Below are 23353 nucleotides of genomic sequence, written 5' to 3' on the forward strand. Positions count from 1 at the left end.
CACCCGGTAGCAGCCCTTTAATGGACCTCATTAAAGTACACCTATTCATTCAAGTTCAGATGTTCCACCAATCAGAAAATACCATTGCAGCAAAATGAAAGCGCAAGTATCGATTAAGATTCTCTGATATGCAATCGAAAGACAACAATAAATCAATAAATCACCTATATTTAAAATAAAGTTAGTTCTCTTACTATAATAATTAGCGTTAATTGTAAATAATATTCAAATAAATTCAATTTGTCATCTCGTTTGTCAAAGTCTAATTCAGTTTTAAGGTTATATCAAGATTAATGTTTATTTTACTCTCTAGATTATTTCAAGGTCAATGACATTTGTTTCTCGGAAAAGATCAATACTTTAGCGTCTGCGCACATCTCACAATTTACGAGGTATTGCACAAGGTCAGTTCCGCTCCTCAGTCAGATAAGAATGACATGAATACTTATAAATAATTTCAATTTAGAAATATGGTGGAGCACAAAAAGTCGTACGAAACTAGCCTATAATGGCAATTAAGACGCTCGTATGAAAATTATGAAACTCGCCTGCGCTCGTTCCATAAACATATTAGCGTCTCAATTACTACCATTATAGGCTCGTTGCATAATGTACTATTTGATTAGTTCATTGTTTACTTTTATAAGGTTAAAGATACCATCAATATCAATTCCAACTTACCATGTCATACTCAATCTCTATTTTTTGCGATATCACTTTCTTTATGAATGATGTGTTTCATCCACTTAGTACAATGTAGTTGTACTGCTATGGAATGTACGTAAATATTCCTTCTTAACTCTTTATTATGTTATTAAGATTTAAAGCACAAGTGCAATATTAAGAAATTGGTGTTAGTACTTTTGTTTTACAGACAATATAGAAAATATCAAACAGAAAGAAGCCATATAAAAATAACGACATAAAATTTCACGTTCAGTTTGAAGTTTGTGCACCACTGTTTTCTTAATCCAACAGACTGCTTATTTCTCCTCCCATACCTAGCGCTTGATGCCCGCGCACGACGTCAAGGTCAGAAAAATGCGCGCACCAACCCTAACCACATGACTCCCTTAACGACCGGTTCCTACAGCCGACAGAACTTCATATACCATTCCTGCTTCGGCAACTTCCCCCCCCCCAAGTCCCCCTGTCGGTCCGAGGCGAAACTCCTCCCCCGAGTAGGTCCGTCACGGGTGTCATTGCAGAAGCCATCCAACGTCGCTTAGCTACATTCCACGGAGGCCGGTCGAGAGAGTCAGCAGCTTCGGGAGGCCGCCTGTAGAGCGATCTGAAAAACCAGAAACAGGATAATTAGGAAAGGATGATGGGGGAGGAAAGGAAGTGGACAAGATTAGTGGGGTTCCAATCGCCTGATAAAGTTATCTGATATTCATCCACAGGAGTGAGGGTAAAACCCCGAAAAAAAAAACCTCACCCAGGCAACTTTTCCTCACCGGGAATCGAACCAGGGACCGCTGGTTTAGGACAGAGGTCTGCATCGGACGTTTTCGCTCGAGCGCCAAGTAGTTCATAGCATAATCCAATAGGTAGCGCACATGCATGATGGGTAAAATTGTCACGAGCGATAAATCCTCGAAAGGTATAAGCAGAGCGTTAGACATTCGTTCTTGTTACAGTGGTGAATTGTGTAGTAACATCATAGATGTTTATCATTTCAAAACTTTGCAGTGTTTAACTAACCTCTGCATAGTACAACTACAAAACTTGCTTTAAAATGTAATATAAATGTTGTAGGTAAATGTATTTTTTTTTTTTTTTTTTTTTTTTGCCCAGACAGGAGTGATTTTGTTTTTGCCACATCTGATAGATGTTATTGGATGTAAATGTAATTATTATAAACGGAGAACACAATCACGATAATGCAAGAACCGTATCAAGTTTTCTAGTAATAATAATAATAATAATAATAATAATAATAATAATAATAATAATCTCTAATAATTAGTGTATCAATCTTTGCGTCTGTAACAGTTGTGCAGCATGATTATTCGTTTTATTGTATTTTCTGTGACGTTATCTCTGTACTACTATTGTTATTAATCTACTGCTATATCAATAATATTTTGTAAAACGTTTCTACATTGTCGCAGTATATAGGCGGAACACTATGTATGGATCTATCATATTATATATGTGGTAAATCAAATATTGAATAATTATTAATTAGCAATAATAACTGTATATCGAAGTTTTTCATACTATTTTATTTATAACTTCATGTTCCTGTTTTGGTACGTTCCATTGACTGTTCCATTAAACGTTTGTCATAAACGCAGAAAATAAAGCCTTATTTTTATCGTGTGAGCAAAACATATGTGTATCTTATCTGTCGCCTTTCATACAAGACAAGACATGTCGGTGGGATGACCTTGTACTCTGCTTCTATTTATTACGAGCGTATCACGACCGATCGTATCTCACTCGAGGGTGCGACACTCGACCGAGTTCAAGCGAGCGATTTAACTCCAATGCAGCACTCTGGTTCGGAGTTAACCCCTCAGTCACAACGGTGGACTACTATTATTATTATTCTTATGCAGTATGAGTACCATTAGTACAGTAGTTAATGTATTATTGGAATTGTCTGTCTAATGAAAGAACAAGCAGTAATTCACTTGTCAGAACAAAATAATAGGCCTATAGGTTGTGCTTTTTCCAATACTATGAAGTACACGAAAACTCACAGCAAAACAAAGTACTACTTTCTCTTTCAGATGAACGAAAGTACGAAAAAAGTTTAGTAATGTGGATTTAGCTATTTGGAATCATCACAACAAGTAGGCTTACAGTAGTTCTTCCATCCAGAGCACCGCGAGTTCGATCTTAGGCTAACAAACAAAAATTCTCATGAGGGCAGATAAAGATTTTATTTATTTTTTTTTTCCACCTTGTTAATAATATCAAAACATGTTCTTATACACATTTTGGTCACTCGAATGCAAATACGAAGACCGTCCAGAAAGTTAGGTTCCCTTGGGGCCATTTACAGGAATAAAACACAAATAGTGGCTTGTGCAGCAAATGCTGCAAACTAGGTTCATTAGACGTTCAAATAAAAATTTTTCAGATTTATTTTCAATGAAAAATACCAGACATTTTGAAAGTTATTTGCTTCCATAATAATGAAACATACTCCCTCTGAATGGTTTTTATGTCCAATACTTTTTCTTGAACCTATGTATCCTATGTCTCTTGAGTTTCAACGCGAAAACGCAAGTAACAATGTTAGGGCGATCAGTGGGTTTTTCATGTGGGAGCAAAGCAATAGCTATTTCAGGTCATAGTGGATTGTAAAAGTCAGGTTTGCTATGCTTTCGAACAATAGACATAGCATCTTGGTATAGCTGCTGCATGTAGAGATTGAAATGTAGAGGGTAAAATCATTTTATCCTGCTAAGAGGTCTTGCTGAAATGATCGAGAGACTAAAAAATGTTGTAGGTCTCTTATTTTATCAGTAAGTAATATCGTCTTTCCTTAGGAACTGTAATTTTTTTTGCTCTCTCGAGCCAATACTGAAGAGAATGACGCATATAAATATCTACACCACACCGCCATTAAGTATATGAAAAAGACCCAACCCCACTCGATTGGTAACTATAAAAATATTTGATTTTTAATATCAATATTATTATCTTACGTAAGTTTTATATATAGCCGCCACTCAGTAAATTATACAAATGAAGATCTAATTTAACACATTCCCTATATATACTTAAGTAACCCCAAAAACGTTTCACTTTCATATCATCAGTATACCATTAATATGTATAATTAATGAAAAATAATCACATCATGGTATTAACTATAATGAAATTTCATTGCTAATGGTAATAATGTAATCAAACCACTTCAAGTTTTTTTTTAGATTTCAATATCCAATACACAGCTGTACTCAGAAAATTACACACCGCAGAATCAGACCTGTAAATTAGCGAGTCTTCAAGTTTTTAATAACGAATTGAATTTGAACTCTAAATATGTCAGGAATCCTGCAGGTCATGGCCTTCGTGAAATAGTTATTGTTTATTGTAGTGTGTGTTTTGTTTTATTCTGACATGACGGCCGTGCTGAAATGCAATTAGTTCTCGAAACTGAATAAAGATGAATTTTGGAAAACAGGAAAATAATGTAGGAAAATTGATATTTCACTGAAAACTACTATTTTTCTGAAAAACTTTGGGTTCCAAGCTTCAAAATGAGGGGTCATTCATTAAAATCTGTTCAGTCGTTTTCCCGTAATTTCCATTACCAGTTCAAATTATATATAGATTTCATGGAAAGATTTTATTGAAACAGATACACAATCATTGTTGCGTTATTTTCCAACACATTGCACAACGTAATACAGGCATTTGTCAAACCGTGCAATCAACTTTTCTATCCCTGTATCGTAAAAGTATGATGCCTGGGATCGGAACCAGTATGTGACAGCCGTCTGCACTTGAAGTTTGGATATGGAGAAGAATGGAGCGTGTGAAATAGACACAATAAGAAATAAAGCTCTGCTGGAAAGAGTGGGTGAAGAAAGAATGATGCTGAAACTGATCAAGAAAAGGAAAATGAATTGGCTGGATCACTGGCTGAGAAGAAACAGGCTACTGAAGGATGCACTGGAAGGAATGGTGAACGGGAGAAGAATTCGATCAAAAGAAGATATCAGATGATACGGCATTAAGATATTAACGGATTATATATATGCATAGACTAAAAGGAAGAAGGGAATTGAATGGGATACATCAGCTGCTTGTCTATGCGGATAACGTGAATATGTTAGGAAAAAATCCACAAACAATTAGGGAAAATACGGGAATTTTACTTGAAGCAAGTCAAGAGATAGGTTTGGAAGTAAATCCCGAAAAGACAAAGTATATTATTATATCTCGTGACGAGAATATTGCACGAAATGGAAATATAAAAATTGGAAATGTATCTTTTGAAGAATTGGAAAAATTAAAATATCTGGAAGCAACAGTAACAAATATAAATGATACTCGGGAGGAAATTAAACGCAGAATAAATATGGGAAATGCCTGTTATTATTCGGTTGAGAAGCTTTTATCATCCAGCCTGCTGTCAAAAAATCGGAAAGTTAGAATTTATAAAACAGTTATATTACCGGTTTTTCTGTATGGTTGTGAAACTTGGACTCTCAATTTGAGAGAGGAACATAGGTTAAGGGTCTTTGAGAATAAGGTGCTTAGGAAAATATTTGGGGATAAGAGGGATGAAGTTACAGGAGAATGGAGAAAGTTACACAACACAGAACTGCACGCATTGTATTCTTCACCTGACATAATTAGGAACATTAAATCCAGACGATTGACATGGACAGGGCATGTAACATGTATGGGCGAAGCCAGAAATGCATATAGAGTGTTAGTTAGGAGGCCGGATGGAAAAAGACCTTTGGGGAGGCCGAGACGTAGATGGGAATATAATATAAAAATGGATTTCAGGGAGATGGGTTATGATGATAGAGACTGGATTAATCTTGCTCAGGATAGGGACCAATGGCGGGCTTATGTGAGGGCGGTAATGAACCTCCGGATTCCTCAAAAGCCAGTAAGTAAGTAAGTAAGTAAGTAAGTAAGTACAGAATGGTTATTAAAATACAGCGTTACTATAAATGATCTTTCCGATTACAAACTTGAATAATTATCGTTAGGAGACACTTAGAAACGTGATATTGGTATCAATGGAAAGAGAAACTCAAATATTTTTTGTTATGATGGTGAACCTGTCGCATATTTATTAATTTCGTTCCTAGGAGACGATATAACAGAAAAATGTCTGCAAACGAAGACAGAAGGGCATTTTGTGTGCTAGATTTTCACATATCCCAGTCTGTGGGACTGAAGCCGGATGGTCTATGGCGAGTCCTTGGCATCAACACCTTTGATTGATTACCCCCTTTGATTTGATTACCTGGTTGGGTTTTTCCGAGGTTTCCCCCACCGAAAAGGCAAATGTCGGGTAATATTTTGGCGAATCCTCGGACCTCATTTCATCTCACTACATCTCGCCAAAATGTAAAAAAAAAAAATTGTACAACATTGTAAAAATTGTAGAAAATTACTAAATTGTAAAACTACAAAAATTTGTAAAAATTGTAATTGTAATATTGTAAAATGTTGACATGTTCCACATCTTAAAGCTTCATTGCTCATGTAAGATCTATGGAATAAAATAAATGAATGGATGAATGAATGTACTATAAGCCGTGAAAAGGTGTATGGCCCTTTCTTTTTTGTCGAGGCGGCAGTCACAGGTAATTCGTACCTAGACATATTACAGTTATGGCTTCTTCCACAACTGGAACAGGACATCGAAGGTCTCATTTTTCAACAGGATAGGGAACCACCCTATTACCACTTTCAGTAGATGTCACAAACGAACTGAATACACGATTTCCAAGGAGATGGATTGGACGTGCTGTCCGTGAAGATTTAGAATATTTTCAATGGCCTCCACGTTCCCCCGACCTCACTCCTTGTGATTTTTTTCTGTGGGGATTTATAAAAGAACAAGTATCAGCCACCATTACCACCTACCATCGAGGATCTTCGTGTCCGCATCACAGAGGCCATTGCACTGGTGGATGGTCCAATGCTACAATGTGAATGGCAGGAAATTGACTACAGACTTGATGTGTGTCGTGTGACATAAGGAGCTCACATTGAGCACATGTGACTTACTTACGATTGTGAACCAACGGTTTGTTTTTCTGTTTCATGTTTTCCGGCGAAAAAAAAATTTAAAAATTGCTAGAGTTTCTGTTTCTGTTGATACCAATTTCATGTTTTATAATTTTTGCTGATTTAAGAGTAGCACATGTGATTTAACAAAATGGATAACAAAAAATATTTGAGTTTCTCTTTCCATTGATACCAATATCGTGTTTCTAAGTGCCTCTTAACGATAGTTACTCAATTTTGTAATCGGAAAGATCATTTATAGTAACACTGTGTAATTTTCATCCGAACTCTAATATAATATTCATTCATTCATTATTAGCACTACAGCCCATGAAGGGCCTGGGCTTCCTTAATCAGTAGAAACCATTCATCTCTATCTTGAGCCCGTTGTCTCCATCTCTTGCATCCAACTCTCCGCAGATCATCCTCCACATCCTGAAGCCACCTTAGCCTTGGTCTTTCTCTCTTCCTTAATCCTCCTGGGTGTCCATATAATGCCCGTTTAGGTAGTCGGCCTTCTGAATACGTTCAAGATGTCCCAACCATCTAAGTCTGCCTTTCTTAATGAAGGAAACTATACTCTGTTCTCCACACAGTTCCATTAGTTCTTTATTTGTTCTACTTCTAAACTGACCATTTTCAAAATGGGGACCATATATCTTTCTCAGAACTTTTCTTTCCCAAATTGCTAGCATATTTTCGTTATTTATTGTTAAAACCCAAGCTTCGCTAGCATATGTAACCACTTGTCTTAGAATAGTTTTATAAATTATTTTCTTTGCAGATCTGGATAATGAACCGAGTTTAAATAGTTTTCAAAGCCCAAACAGGCACCTATTACCGGCCATTATTCTTGTCTTTATTTCTGAGGATATATCATTATTGTTTGTAATCATTGTACCTAAATATTTAAAACTTGTACAATTTTCAAAATTATGGTGATGAAAGACCACATTGTCCTGCTTCTGTACCTCTCTTCTGGATGTTTTCATATACTTGGTTTTCCTTTGATTTATTTCCAAACCAAGCTTTCTCGCTTCTTCCTCAAATTCTTGTAGTGACCCTGATAGTGCTGCCTTTGTTCTTGCAATTATGGCCACATCATCTGCATATGCTAGATGTTGGGTTAAGCGATTGTATATCGTACCTCCAGGGTTTGTATATAATATAGGCCTAATATTAACGTATCTAAAATTCAACTTTGCAGATTTCACACTAAGTATAAAGGTAGTGTAATATGGAGATATCCTTACTGGAATTTGAAATTTGAGTTGTACATTGAAAGACGTATCTTCAAATATATATTGTGTCTAACACATTAAATTATATAATCTATTAATGAACGTCCTGTGTAGTGCAAACGGGATTCAAACGGAGTTGTTGTTCGTGGAAACAGAAATTAAGACTGCTAGTGTTGGCAGCATCACAACTCGTTTCTGCACTGCAAATTACAGCAATTGGCTCTCGGCGTCAGGTGCGAAAGGTTGGTGATTCCGATGTTTATCTAATCAACATTTCATCACAATCCTCTTGGCCAAGGTGGCTGCTGAGTTCAAAGCAAAGCTATACAAATCAATTATGTTACAACAGTTGAATAACGTTTGGATGTATGTAGTTAACAACAGTCTACAATATAAATTCCAGGCAAAAGGAAATGGGATTGGAATATAAATTAAATTTACGTTGCGTAGCAACGACAGCAGACAAATCGTTAACTGAAATGCTTTTTAAACGGGAGACTTGGATTAAAACTCTGGGAAGCAGAATAATAACTTATTGAGCACAAAAATGATGAAGATATCTCCATGCACTACTACGCAATACAGGGTGTTAAAGAAGAAGGGTCTAATATTTTGAGAGGCGGCAGTACTTACAACAATAAAAAAGTCCAATAAACATGAGTCCAAAAATTGATTTTTTTTTTTTTTTTTTCAGAAAACATAATTTAAAATTTGTATTTTACTAACAGATTAAGGGCCACACATTCTATCCCGTACTTTAACTGGTTCTCAGAATCGGCGTCTCTTAGCGAACCAATTGCCCGTCTTGCTGGAGGAAGTGCCATACCGTCAAAAACTACAAAATAAATGTGGTTCATGCAAGGCGGAGCTGCAGCCCATTTCCGTATCAGTCAGACGACGTCTAACACAGGTATTTAATCTTCGAGGGATTGTCGGGGAAGTCCTGTGCAATGACCCGTTCGTTCTCCAGATCTTCATCCCCTGGACTATGGGTTATGGAAATAATAATAATAATAATAAATTTAATTGATTTTGTGCTCTGGCAACAGCCATAAGCCAATTATAGTCCATCGCATTAGTACAATACAAAACAAGTAATAAATACATTAAAATATAAGAATAATAAAGATTAAGATGATTAATGTGAATTAAAATAAAACCTACAATACCAACTAACATAGCCTATGGATGAATTAATAACGAAACGTAAGAATATAATTGCCAAAATTTACATATTATATTATAATACAAGTAAATTAGTCAGTAGTATACATTAAATGGGTCACGCGCCGTGGCGTCGTGGTCTAAGGCATCCTGTCTAGGACTCGCGTTACGGAATGCGCACTGGTTCGAGTCCTCATGGGGGAAGAAATTTTCTCATTAAATTTCGGCTAGTGTATGGCACCGGTGCCCACCCAGCATCGTGATGCACTTGGGGAGCTACAATAGGTAGCGAAATCCGGTTGCGAAAGCAAGCTCATCATTCTGGTTGGATGATCGTCCACCTCTTCTTCGGCATGTGGGCGTGAAGCCAGCAGTCGGCTGGCCGGTCTAGGCCTTTCACGGACTGTAGCGCCACGGATTATTATTATTATTATTATTATTATTATTATTATTATTATTATTATTATTATTATTATATACATTAAATGGCTCAAAATTACAACCCTGCATATTGGTATTTTTATACATCTAGAGACCGGAGAAAGAGATTTATAATTCCTAGTATAGAAAAAATTGTCAAGTCTAAATTTCTTAGTAAGAATAAGTAAGCTGACATTACTTATGGTAGATTCACAGACAATGTCACCCCTGACGACGTAGAAGAATATGTAATCCAGATCATTTCGTCTAGAATGTAGGCTACGATATTTTAAAGTATTCACAAGCTACCTGATAGTTAAAATCAGAGAAAATAGGTAAGAATCTGTAATGCAAATAATAATAATAATAATAATAATAATAATAATAATAATAATAATAATAATAATAATAATAATAATAATAATTTATTGCCAGAACAAAGATATATATATATATATATATATATATATATATATATATATATATATATATATATATATATATATATATCGTCTAGTTCAAAAGTGCGACAACTCAAAAAATCAAGTTTTGAGATATCTTCAGTTTAAAGTTTCAAATGAATCACCTAGAAAGGAACAGAGTTCTGGTTCATAACCACGACAATTAGAAATGAGTCAGTATTCAGGACGAGTATACCACGATCTTCCAGTTCATTATTAATACATTTCGAAATGTACTAATAATGAATTAGTAAAGTCCATAGTTATAATTACTTCTAAAGCAGTTCATTTCGTTTTTTTTTTCTTTTTGGTTGTAAATATGACTTATCTCAATACTGAATCGGAAAGAGCTCCGAAAGGGGCTTTCAGTAGTGTAAAGAACTAAAAAAAAAATGACAATTTTTGAGTTGTCGCACTTTTGAACTGGACGATCGATATAAACTCTCTAGCACCCCCAGAAAGAGCAAGTGTAAGGATACAAATTTTCTTTGAACATTTTCCAATTTGACAGAATCAGTTGTTATGAGGGAATTCCAAACTACGGATGGATATTCAAGTTTTGATCTAACTAATGTATAGTATAATATTAACAGGGGTGCAGAGAAAAAATGTTGATATTATTAATCCTTGCATTCATAGGAATAACTGCAATTATAGCCAATATGGTTATGAAAATATAATTTAGAGCCAATTAAAACGCCATGGTCTCTAATGCAATCTTTTCTGTTTAGAATTACATTGCTTACAAAGTAGTTAAATTTTGAAGACATAGTTTTCCGAGTTAATGAAATGACAAACGTTTTGATTTTATTGATTTTCACTCCATTGTCAACAGACCAATTTACAGGAGTTAATAATAATAATAATAATAATAATAATAATAATAATAATAATAAACATTGGCTTGAAACACATCGGAGTTGTGAATTAAAGAAATGTAAAAAAAATTCTGAGGGTCCTGAAAAACTGATTCGCCAAATACCTAAATATAAGACTTTCTATGTAACACACTAAAATGTTAACATATATTACAGATGATAGCCAATTGGAGAGGATATTCTTGCGATGCAAGAGGAGTGTGGAGAGAGTCAAGGAAGTGATCGACATGTATTACACCCTGAGAACAGCCTTGCCTGAAATATTCAGTGGAAGGGATCCTTCTCAACAGTGGTTCAAGACAAACACAAATCTGAGGTAATGACAGAAATAATGTTAAATATTTCTCTAGCGTAATTTTTGCTTTATATTGTCCCTATTTCTCTTTCATGAAATAATATTCAGTTAAAATAGAGAATGCTGCAAAGACGACTTGACCCTGCTACGTGCTCGGACAGCTCCCTGGCTCAAAACCGGTAATGGACAAGGATGAATAGTCCGCGGATAGACACAGGTGTCTCAAAACAAGAGGCCGGAGTTGTAAAAATAGCCATGGTCAGTTACATTACTCAGCAACGAACATTCATTGTGGAGATCTCTTAGCGAAAATGTCATACGTGAAATGTTTGCGCAAATTTTGGCTATGTTCTACGGAAGCTACCCGACCATCTAAGCCAGTCATGTCAATTGTTGCCCATAGGAGCAAGCGCGCGCTTTAGAGCTCAGGAGAGCCTGAGCGCTTTACAGCGGAAAGGAAAGAGACAGACGAAAGAGGTAGTATATGCCGCTTGGTCGAGCTATATTCAGGGATGGTCAGCACTGATTCAATAGATAAAGGGAAGAGAACTTATTAAAACTGTATCCATGGTAATTTTTAGATTTGTCTGAGAAGTATAAGTGCATTATAAGGTTGTAAGTTTTAATTTTAATGCTCATTTTTCACAAGTTTGATTTTTTATTCAAAAGAAATATTTTATCAACTTCTTTTTTATAGAAAAGGGAAATTTTCAGATATAGGCCTATTTATTTAGTAGCCTTACAAAATGTTTTTGTAAATCTAATATACCGTATATACGTATTACTGAAGATAGTGTATTGAAAATTTTGAAAATATTCGCATGGAAATGAATTAACAAAGCAACTACTGTTACATCATAAGCAAAAGATACGTGCCCATGTGTTGTAAAAATGTCAGCTCTATAGCTTCAGCACATTTCGAGAATATAATTTAATATTCTGATGATAGGAAGTTGCTCACCAATAACACCTTAAAAGCATAATGCGATAAGAGTTTTGTAATGTAATATTAGTTACACTTAAAACATATACAGCACCTAGGTAACTTTGCTTTGTACTGGAATATTGTTTTGATTAGTTTATTGACTACTTTTATAAGACTGAAGGTGTCATCAATATCAAAGCCAAATTATCCTGTCATACTCGATCTCTTTTTTTTTGGGATGACATTTTCTTTATGACTAGTGTGTTTCATCCATTTAGTACAATATAGTTGTACTACTATGGAATTTATGTGAATATTCCTTCTTGACTCTTTATTACGTTATTAACTTTTAAAACACAAGTGCAATATTAAGAAATCAGTGTTAGTACATTTGTTTTACAGACAATATAGATAATATCAAACAGAAAGAAGCCATATAAAAATAACGACATAAAATTTCACGTTCTGTTTGAAGTTTGTGCACCACTGCTTTCTTCATCCAACAGGCTGCTTATTCATATACACAACCCTTCCTCTTTCCATACTCTATCACGTACACGTAGTCGCTTCGCGCAACATATCATTTGCTAACTGTGGAACGATTGGGAAAGTTACTTTATGGACGCGCCTCGTATGCTAATTTGTTACATAGTCTTTGCAATTATTTTCGTATCATTGGGCAACATAATCAACTTAAATTTAAAAACCATGTTGGATCCGATAAGCTGTGTAAATTCTCAAGGTATTTATTGTTAAGATCGTCAGACTTATCTATTTTTCAATTCACAAATGTAGTAAACAGAAAGATGCTGATTTTGCATTAAAAATTGATAAGTCGTACGGTTTTAACAACAATTACCTCGATAATCTACATAGTTTGGCTATCTAGATATATTTCCTAATATGATCCACTACTTCGCAACTGTCTGTAAATCCTATCCTTCATTAATACACACAAATTACTCTTCAAGGAACGACCACTCTTATAAATTGAGGGAAAGAAGACAGAGGACGGACACTGGAAAGTTTTCTTTTCTCAATCGTACTATCAGGGACTGGAATGCTTTACCTGCAGACTTACTAAAGGCTTTACCAACAACCAAAAATGTATTTAAAAATAGGCTTAAGAACTTTACTAATAGACGGTAATTATACACAGTATTTAAAGGATGTAAATGATACGTTGTTATTGAAGTGTTGTATCAGTGAAGAATTATGTTGTGTCAGTGAAGTGAGTTGTATCAGTGAAGAAGTATGTCGTGTCAGTGAAGTGTGCTGTGTAAGTGAAACGTGTTCCTGTCAGTGAAGCTTTATAGTTTATAGTGGCAGTGCAAAGTATTTGAACAGTGAAATGTTTTTGAAGTGTTAGTGAAATCAGGATAGAATCAGTGAAATGTGTCGTAGTTCCAGTGCAGTGAGTGAGTTGACAGCGAAATGAGTGTAATTTGAAAGGTACTTGTGCAGATATGAACATATCATACTCGTGGGTTTCAGTTCGATCTTAGTTTTAAGATACAAATTAGATTTATTTCAAATGTTATATTAAGTGATCGTTTCATTTAATTTAGTATATTCCCTGTTGTTATTGTTGTTATTATTATTATTAATTATTGTTAGTATTTATTATTAGTATTATTATTAATTGTATTAGTAAGTAATAAGTTTATTATTGTCATTATTGAGTGTAATTAGTTACCACTGCCACCGGGTATATACCCACTGCAATGTGAATAAATACATACATACAATCCGAAACTTCGGGATCGGTTGACAGGACTGAACTCGGTTTCCTGACTACTTCGGTATCCAGAGCAACGGATGTTGCCATCAGCAACTGAATCTCTTTCGTTCCGTGGATATGGTGTCTTTTACAATTTTGTTTTGAGCTCTTGTTCACAGCATTGACATCTTACAGAGGACAGCTGTAATGTTTCATTGCTCTTGATTCAGAAAAATAGACGACGTGTACGAAACTACGAAATCTACTCGTATGTTTATGATTAATATGACTTTTTCACAGGCTGATCTTGCCTCTGCCTAAACTCACGGAAGATCTAGATCGCATAACGCTGTCCGTAATTATGGATCCTGATCCAGACAAATACATCGTGTACGACACTATGAAACTGCTGTTTATGATATTGGACATAAGGATGCGAGATGATTATTTCGTGTCCGACATCTTTGTCGTCGACGTTGGCAATCTGACTGTCGGCCATGCTGCCAAGTACACCATACCCATATGGAAGAAGCTGGAAGTTTGCTGCTTGGTGAGTCTCATATCATCTTAACTTCCTGAATCCTGATAATATACTACACCATACTTCACACTTGATTACCAGGGAAGGGATTTGGAGTAATATAATGCTGAAAACGTAGTATATACGAGTATAGTCCAAGGTTTAGTGAACTGGAACCAAATTACTGCATTGACAAAAGAGAAGTACAGTTCCGTCATCGAAAACTACACGCAACTTAATACAAAATTACTTCCGAACAAATGAATATATCGTAGAATTTAAAGACATATATTGGCCTTACTTACTTACTGGTTTTTAAGGAACCCACAGGTTCATTGCCGCCCTCACATAAGCCCATTATCGGTCCCTATCCTGTGCAAGATTAATCCAGTCTCTATCATCATATCCCACCTCCCTCAAATCCATTTTAATATTATCTTCCCATCTACGTCTCGGCCTCCCTAAAGGTCTTTTTCCCTCCGGTCTCCCAACTAACACTCTATATGCATTTCTGGATTCGCCCATACGTGCTACATGCACTGCCCATCTCAAACGTCTGGATTTAATGTTCCTAGTAAATTATGTTAGATGAAGAATACAATGCGTGCAGTTCAGTGTTGTGTAAATTTTTCCATTCTCCTATAACTTCATCCCTTTTAGCTCTAAATATTTCCCTAAGCACCTTATTCTCAAACACCCTTAACCTATGTTCCTCTCTCAAAGTGAGAGTCCAAGTTTCACAACAATATAGAACAACCGGTAATATAACGGTTTTATAAATTCTAACTTTCAGATTTTTTGACAGCAGACTGGATGATAAAATCTTCTCAACCGAATAATAACAGGCATTTCCCATATTTATTCTGTGTTTAATTTCCTCCCGAGTATCATTTATATTTGTTACTGTTGCTCCAAGATATTTGAACATTTCCACCTCTTCAAAAAATAAATTTCCAATTTTTATATTTCCATTTCGTACAATATTCTGGTCACGAGACATAATCATATACTTAGTCTTTTCGGGATTTACTTCCAAACCGATCGCTCTACTTGCTTCAAGTAAAATTTCCGTGTTTTCCCTAATCGTTTGTGTATTTTCTTCTAATATATTCACGTCATCCGCATAGACAAGCAGCTGATGTAACCCGTTGAATTCCAAACCCTCTCTGTTATTCTGGACTTTCCAAATGGCATATTCTAGAGCTAAGTTAAAAAGTAAAAGTGATAGTGCATCTCCTTGCTTTAGCCCACAGTGAATTGGAAACGCATCTGACTGAAACTGACCTATACGAACTATGCTATACGTGTCACTGAGACACATTTTAATTAATCGAAATAGTTTCTTGGGAATACCAAATTCAATAAGAATATCATATAAAACTTCTCTCTTAACCGAGTTATATGACTTGGGCTAAATATATAATTAGGCTTCGTATTACAGCTATTTATAAACTGGAATGAAGTTCCCTCATTCGAAGTGTATGTGACGCCACAGCGCAGGTATACGTACATTCGTATACAAAATAGTTACGCATCCTCTGCCCTCTTTCTGTAGAAAGTCAAAACCAGGACGCAATTATAGTGAGTAGGCTTATCAATCATGGTTTACTAGTAGTATTATTTAAATAACTACATCTTTGTGGCTGATTGAAGGTTCATTGCAGAGGTAAAATAACTTAGGTAAGACGCTCAAGCGTGTAATATTGTTGGGCATAGTTGAGGATATTTGAACTAATATTTTCACTGTCAATATAGACAACATTACATATAAATTGTGTAAAATAAACGTAAAAGTGACAAAAACAGTGCACTGAAAAATACTGCAATACCAAAAGGCACAGAAAGTGTGTTGAACGTAATCAAGATCTAGTACCATCAAAATCTTAAAATTATGAAGATATTAACTCGACGTTTAGCATGGATTTGTGTAGCCTACCATGATGTTCAGTGCCAACATTCAAATTAATGAATTAAATAATCTACATTTTAGGACATTTCTAGAAAAGTACATAGAAAATGAGTGAGTTTACAGTGATGAACGCCATGCACTATCCTAATGAAACACGAAAAAAAAACAAACAATAGGTATATCTTTTACTAAATCTTACACCAATAATATCATGTGCTATTGAAAGAATTTCTTGCTATATAAAATCATTTCGAGTGACATCCGCATATGTTCAAGTTCCGTAACTTACGAATGCACGTTATTATTCACTGCAAAGATCACGACGAAAATGAATATCACGGCAGAAGCATGTGTTTACCAATATAGCTTCAAAATGTCGGCAGTTGACTGTACTCCACGAACACGCAGCGACGACCTGTTTGTTTATATCCTAAAGGCTGGTTCACAATAAACCGGGAACGGAAACGACAACAGGGACGAGAACGGAAATACTGTTAAAATAAATGTATTTACATGTGAGCATTCATAATTAACTATTGTGAATACTTACATTTAAATACATATATTTTAACATTATTTCCGTTCTCGTTCTCGTTGTCGTTTCCGTTCCCGATTTATTGTGAATTAGCCTTTATCCGTTGGATTACCTGTGTTCGGAATACTACATACCCAATGTGTCTTTAACTTCAGTCTTTAGGTAGCTGGAATACGAAGCCTATATACAGGGACATCATTTTATTTTTACTTGCATTTTTATTGTACCTGCATTTCTGAATGTACTTCACTCTCACCCCTTCACTAATGTCCTTGCTCCCGTCAGACACACAAACTTACGGCCGCTGTTGCATTCGAAGTCTTCAAGCACTGAAGTAAACACTGCAGTGTATAGTGTGTTTCAGAAATATGATTGCGTTTTCTATAGAAGAAAGAACCTATATTAATAATATCGTACTAAAAAATTATATTGAAGAAACGATAAATTCAATTTCATAGAATATGCTTCAAAATGTTTTTAATAATATGCGTACTGAATTGAAGTCTGCATTGTAATGAACGGCAACCATTTTCAGCAGCTTGTTTAAAAATTCAGATTAGCTTTCGTTGAATTGAGGTGGCTACAAGCAAAGGAATGCTAGTGACATTTGTAATAACATGAGTTAAGTGCATCCAGTGTAAGAAAAAGTATCTAAAATTTTAGTGGCAAAGGGATATTTTAATCGCATCACACATTAAAATTTAAATAAAAAATTTCACCGATTTTACGAAAGCTTAAATATTTAAACCCCTTTTTCTCAAAAGTGACTTAAGTTAACTTACAGCCCTTTACTTATGACCCCCTCAATTTAAATGCACTCTCTATATTGTATGGTAACATCAATAATTAATATGCTTAATAAAGTAGACATTACATAACGAACATAGGTGCCTGAAAAGTTGAGTTGTTGAAAAAAAAAATGTTACTACTCTACTGTATTCTGATAAATTCCGTAAAAGTGATCATCTAATTGAAAATCGTAATATCGTATTTCCATACAACATAAATGCATACACTACTTTTCTTTCCTCCCATACCTAGTAAAATGATTTGTTTACATATTGCACTAGTAACATCAAACTCCTGTAATGGAAGGGGGGAAACAGTGTTTCCGAGTATAGCCAGGTTAATGTTAAAATTGTTGGTAAAATAAAGTGAATTCCCTGTATAATATACATTTCATTTAGAATTAAATAATTTAATCGATTTGTTTCTTCAAAGGACATTTCACTAATTTTCATCGTGTGAAAATTAAGGAAATTATTAAAAAAATAAATCATTAATTTATTAAAAACTTTTCTCTAAATATTACATAGATAGCCTGTATTGTTAACAATCAGAAAAAAAAAGAAGAAATTTACATTAATCGACAAAGATATACTGTATAGGTATAGTCTATACTTTCTCGACAACGCAAATGTTATAATACCACACATTAAATATTAACAAATAATAAATTTTGTGATTTTTTATAGTACATAAGCTAGTCAATATTACTTTCAAATTTTCAATTGAGAACGATACTCTTAGCCCTACACATTGAAAAACTTGGCTGAGACGTTGGCTGAGTCCACACCTGTGGAGTAACGGTCAGCGCGTCTGGCCGCGAAACCAGGTGGCCCGGATTCGATTCCTGATCGGGGCAAGGTACTTGCTTGAGGTTTTTCCGGAGTTTTCCCTCAACCCAATATGAGCAAATGCTGGGTAACTATTAGTGCTGGATCCTGGACTCATTTCACCGGCATTATCACCTTCATATCATCTAGACACTAAATAACCTAATACGTTGATAAAGCGTCGTAAAATAACCTACTAAAATAACAATAAAACGCTGGCTGTCACAGTTGCAGCGTTCTTGAAATTAGGCACGTCATTTAAATGTACATATTCAATGACGTCATTAGGATATGTGTTCGATAACAAGTTTGAAATTTCACTAACAAGGAGAGGACACGCTCTATATATCACCGAATTAAATAAGATTGTGTGAGGTGAAAGTACAAGACGTACTGTTTAAAGTCATACCTGGTATGGGTGGCCAATGACCCCTCGTTTTGGAAATATTGGCTATTGTTTGTGACATACTTCCGTTAGGTGCCTAATAGGGAAGCATTAGACTGTGTAACGGCGTAGCTCATATGGTTGGGTGCTGAGTTGTCATCCAGGCAACCCCCGTTCGAATCCTAATGCCTTATTATTTTTTAAAACATTATTATTATTATTATTATTATTATTATTATTATAACCAAAACGACAATTTGGCCCAAGAGTGCAACGTCAAGTAGATGAACTCACTTCTAGATTCGGAAATATATATGTAACACGTTCTTCATCAGGAAAGCTGACATCTCAACTCCATAAGGAATACCTGGAGAAAGTAATAAAGACATATGTGAAAGGGCAGCCATTTCTTCTAATTCTGGACTCGTGGGAAGGGCAGGTAAATCCTTCTTTGTATGATGAAATACTGACAAATGAAGAAAATGAAGTCACGTGCAACCTTAAAGTGATTTCACCCAAATGTACTGGATTATTCCAGTCCTGCGATGTTTATTTTTTTAGATAGGTGAAGATTTTTATCAAATATTTGCAAAATAGCTCTTTCGTTTTACAAACTGGACAACAAATTTCTTCAAGGAAGGATGCCCTCAAAATTCACTCCTTAATTCACTTTCAGTTGTCAGCTCCTATATTCAAAGCCACGTTGAAATATGCATCAAAATTAATAAACGAACGAGAAGTGTTTGTGAATGTGAAGGATATCTGTTTCGCAGCAGAAGTGCGGAAAAATGTGTGTGACTATGGACAACCTTCTTTCATTTGCTGTGCATGGTGCAGGAAATATGTATGTTTTTATAACATTTATCATAATGAATCATGTACAAAATGAAGAGGAATAGAAACAGAACAGACACCAGTGACCTGCCTACGTGAGCAATATTTCCTTGTTTATCCTTTACAATACAATGTTAGATAATTAGTGATTTTTTAAAAACACGATGAAGCGTTCAATACATTGAGAAATATGATATATGTAAATAGATTACTGTCATCACACTATTAATCATCATTAAAAGAAAAAAAATATAGGACCAGTTAAGATTCGAACTCAGGTTGCCTAGATAACAACTCAGCATCCAACCATATGGGCTACGCTGTTACACAGGCTAATGCTTCCCTATTAGGCACCTAACGGAAGTATGTCACAAACAATAGCCAATATTTCCAAAACGAGGGGTCATTGGCCACCCATACCAGGTATGACTTTAAACAGTACGTCTTGTACCTTCATCTCACACAATCTTAATTCATTCGATGATATACAGAGCGTGTTCTCTCCTTGTAAGTATGCTATTTCCACTGTTTTGACGTGAATATGTCTATAAGTTCCGTCCATTACTAGGATGCGATCTCAGAATGTTGGCCAAAACATTTTCAGATGATGAAAGAGTGATGGAACGGAGAAAAATTCTCTCCGGCGCCGGGACTTGAACCCGGGTTTTCAGCTCTACGTGCTGATGCTTTATCCACTAAGCCACGCCGGATACAACCCCGACGCCGGTTAGAATCGTCTCGGATTAAGCTCCATCTCTTGGGTTCCCTCTAGTGGCCGCCCTCTCCACTACGTCATAGATGTCTATGAACACAGGACCGAAGTCCATACATGTGTTGAGGTGCACTCGAATGAGTGACTGGTTGGCCGGGATCCGTCGGTATGGGCGCCGTCTTAAATCACAAAGTGATTTATTACGCGTATCATATAGTCTATATTTTGATGTACCGAAGTACATATGATATTTCCATGCAGATATTCTGCGTCATCATATGATGAAAGAGTGATGGAACGGAGAAAAATTCTCTCCGGCGCCGGGACTTGAACCCGGGTTTTCAGCTCTACGGGTTGTATCCGGCGTGGCTTAGTGGATAAAGCATCAGCACGTAGAGCTGAAAACCCGGGTTCAAGTCCCGGCGCCGGAGAGAATTTTTCTCCGTTCCATCACTCTTTCATCATATGATGACGCAGAATATCTGCATGGAAATATCATATGTACTTCGGTACATCAAAATATATATTTTCAGATGAGTTTTGACGCGCCTATAATTTTATTTCTATACTATAAAACAAATTCCAATGAAGTACAGGGTGATTGACAGACGAAGAATCAATGTATCCACCATAACCTTGACGTTACCTAACGATGCGAGGGGGGAATTTTAGGCAGCAGCGATCGCGCAGCAGCCGAGGCAGTGTAGCTCCAATCTCACAATTCAATTTTTCATCATAAGCTCGTTTGCGTTTAATAGTACTTACATGGCACTTACGTTAAATTCCTAGAACTTGGCACATAACGTTTACAAAATTTGCAGAATTGTTTATTGTTTTAAATAATAAACACACCATCAAATTCTGATATACGTGCTCTTAATTTTGTATGCACTGTACTTGTTATATCTCTGCAAGAAATGTGCACGAACTGCTGACTGACACACTTGAAAACAACTGCACTGTTTAGCTTCTATACTGTAGCGGAGCAAATACTGTGCAGGTTCTGAAATTATTTCGCAACAACTTCTCCCACCACTCACACGTAATTTTACATAAAGCCATATAACACAGTCAAGCTATGCACGTGCCGATTTCTTTGCTGCCTTAATGAACGTGCACGATATCTCTTCCTTAGCTTCCCTTCCAAGGGAACACTTGCTAAGGATTTTGGTCGCCTCTTCAAAATATACGAGTATTAATCGTCATCGGTTAGTTTTGAGCCCGCGATCTCTAAATCCAGTGCTAAATATAATAACCACTGCCCCTCAATTATATTTCATTCTACTTGAAGATATAGTAGATCGATTTATCCAGCAATATTATATCATTTTATTTTTACTAACTTTTCTAATATTAACCTGGCTATACCTTCGGATCAACGGTTTCTACCCCATTCCACGACTGGAGTTCGATGATACTGGCGTAATATACAAACAAATCAGTTTACTAGGTATAGGAGGGAAGAAAAGTAGTTCATCCATTTACGTAAACTGGGAAATATCACGCTTTTGAGTTTGATAATTTTCATTAGGTTTTTGTTTAATCAAAATACAGTACAGTATCAACAATGAGTGTTTTTACTCACGAACTGAGCTATCCATTCCGACTTATTAATTATGCAGTGTATATTATACTGTCTACAGCACATTGGCGTACAATATAGAGAATGAAGTTAAATTGAAAAGTAATCATAATATGGACTTTTAAACACATTTTTGAAAATGGTGGCCGTTCATTTCGATACAGTCTTCAGTTCTAATGTATGTACTTCCAATTACCAGTTTCGTCCTTCGTACTAGTAACTCATGTTGAAATAATTCTGTACCTATTCTATAAAAGAGTACCTTACGTACTGTAAATTCAATCTTCACTTCTGCCCGATCCGAAAAGATAAAATTACTCAGACATACTATCTACTGTCCGTCCAAGTGGTTATGTCGCAGGGTCGTAGAAAGGGGAGAAATCACGTGAAAGTTAATTACTTAACGAGGCCCTTTTATTTAAGTTATTTTAAACAATTGTATGGGTATAATATTACGCAGACGTCCAATCCCTAACAGAAATTAATGTTTTCAGGAAAGAGCTAAGACAGCCCAGCCACTAGCCTTTACAGAGAGACGAATAGAAGCAGGTGGGGGAAACCGGAATGCGACGTAGGCAAATGGACGACAGTACCTGTGCGAAAATGATGCAATATTGAAAACTCTTTCGTCACTGGAAAACACGAACATATTTTTGGAACGTACTGTTTACTATGACCGTAAGGCTACTATGACTGTATATGCGGCCTTGGATCTGTGTGGAGGACGGTTGAACTTCATTAGTAGAAGGGGTGGGAGTGAAGTACATTGAAAAACTCAGGTACAATAAAAATTGAAGTAAAAATAAAATGATGTCCCTGTACATACAGATACACTACATCATAATTTTCTCTTAAATCCAATGCACGGATCTTCTGACCGTACGTGCCCTATAAAAATAAGTCCTACTTTGTAGGTTTCACCCCTCTCATCTATGATTAGATAAAACCACTCTCCAAAACAACACACAGATTAATGTGAAAATGACACAAACAAAACACATTATATAATATATCCTAACCTAACATACAAACAGGCATAAAAGTATATAATTCAATAGTTACCGTGATTATCCCTTCGTCATTTCGCATCACAAACTTCAACAGCTGAAATTCTAATCTGTCTCGCCTTCAAGAGGAATAATCTAGTCTTTTGTTCCCATTCTCTATTCCCCATGAGGTCAAGACATGCAAGCGAACTCCTATTCTGACTTAGCATCGAGGGTGGTAGATATTTTCTCCGGATATGTTCCATTTCGTAACACTGTGATGAAATGTGTCTCCAGGAGTCCTGGCGCTCTCCTTCTTCGTTGACAATTTCATTACCCTTCCATGCCTCCAATCTTAGCCACGCTAAACCTGCTCTGCTGTCTTTGTTGCAAGAATTTATGTAGTCACACCTTCCCCAGTTAACCCTTTGATGCACGCATTTGGGAAGG

General features: G+C 35.8%; 1 protein-coding gene across 1 annotated transcript in view; it reads left to right on the forward strand.

Moving 5' to 3' along the window:
- Positions 1-23353, forward strand: part of LOC138711711 (alpha-tocopherol transfer protein-like) — a 45576-nt gene that overhangs the window by 2491 nt on the left and 19732 nt on the right. Inside the window, exons 2-3 of the mRNA XM_069842863.1 lie at positions 11041-11200; positions 14125-14374. Coding sequence (XP_069698964.1) covers positions 11041-11200; positions 14125-14374 — 410 coding nt within the window. The remainder of the gene's footprint in view (positions 1-11040; positions 11201-14124; positions 14375-23353) is intronic.

The sequence above is a fragment of the Periplaneta americana genome, chromosome 13 (assembly GCF_040183065.1).
Source record: "Periplaneta americana isolate PAMFEO1 chromosome 13, P.americana_PAMFEO1_priV1, whole genome shotgun sequence".
Lineage (NCBI taxonomy): Eukaryota > Metazoa > Arthropoda > Insecta > Blattodea > Blattidae > Periplaneta > Periplaneta americana.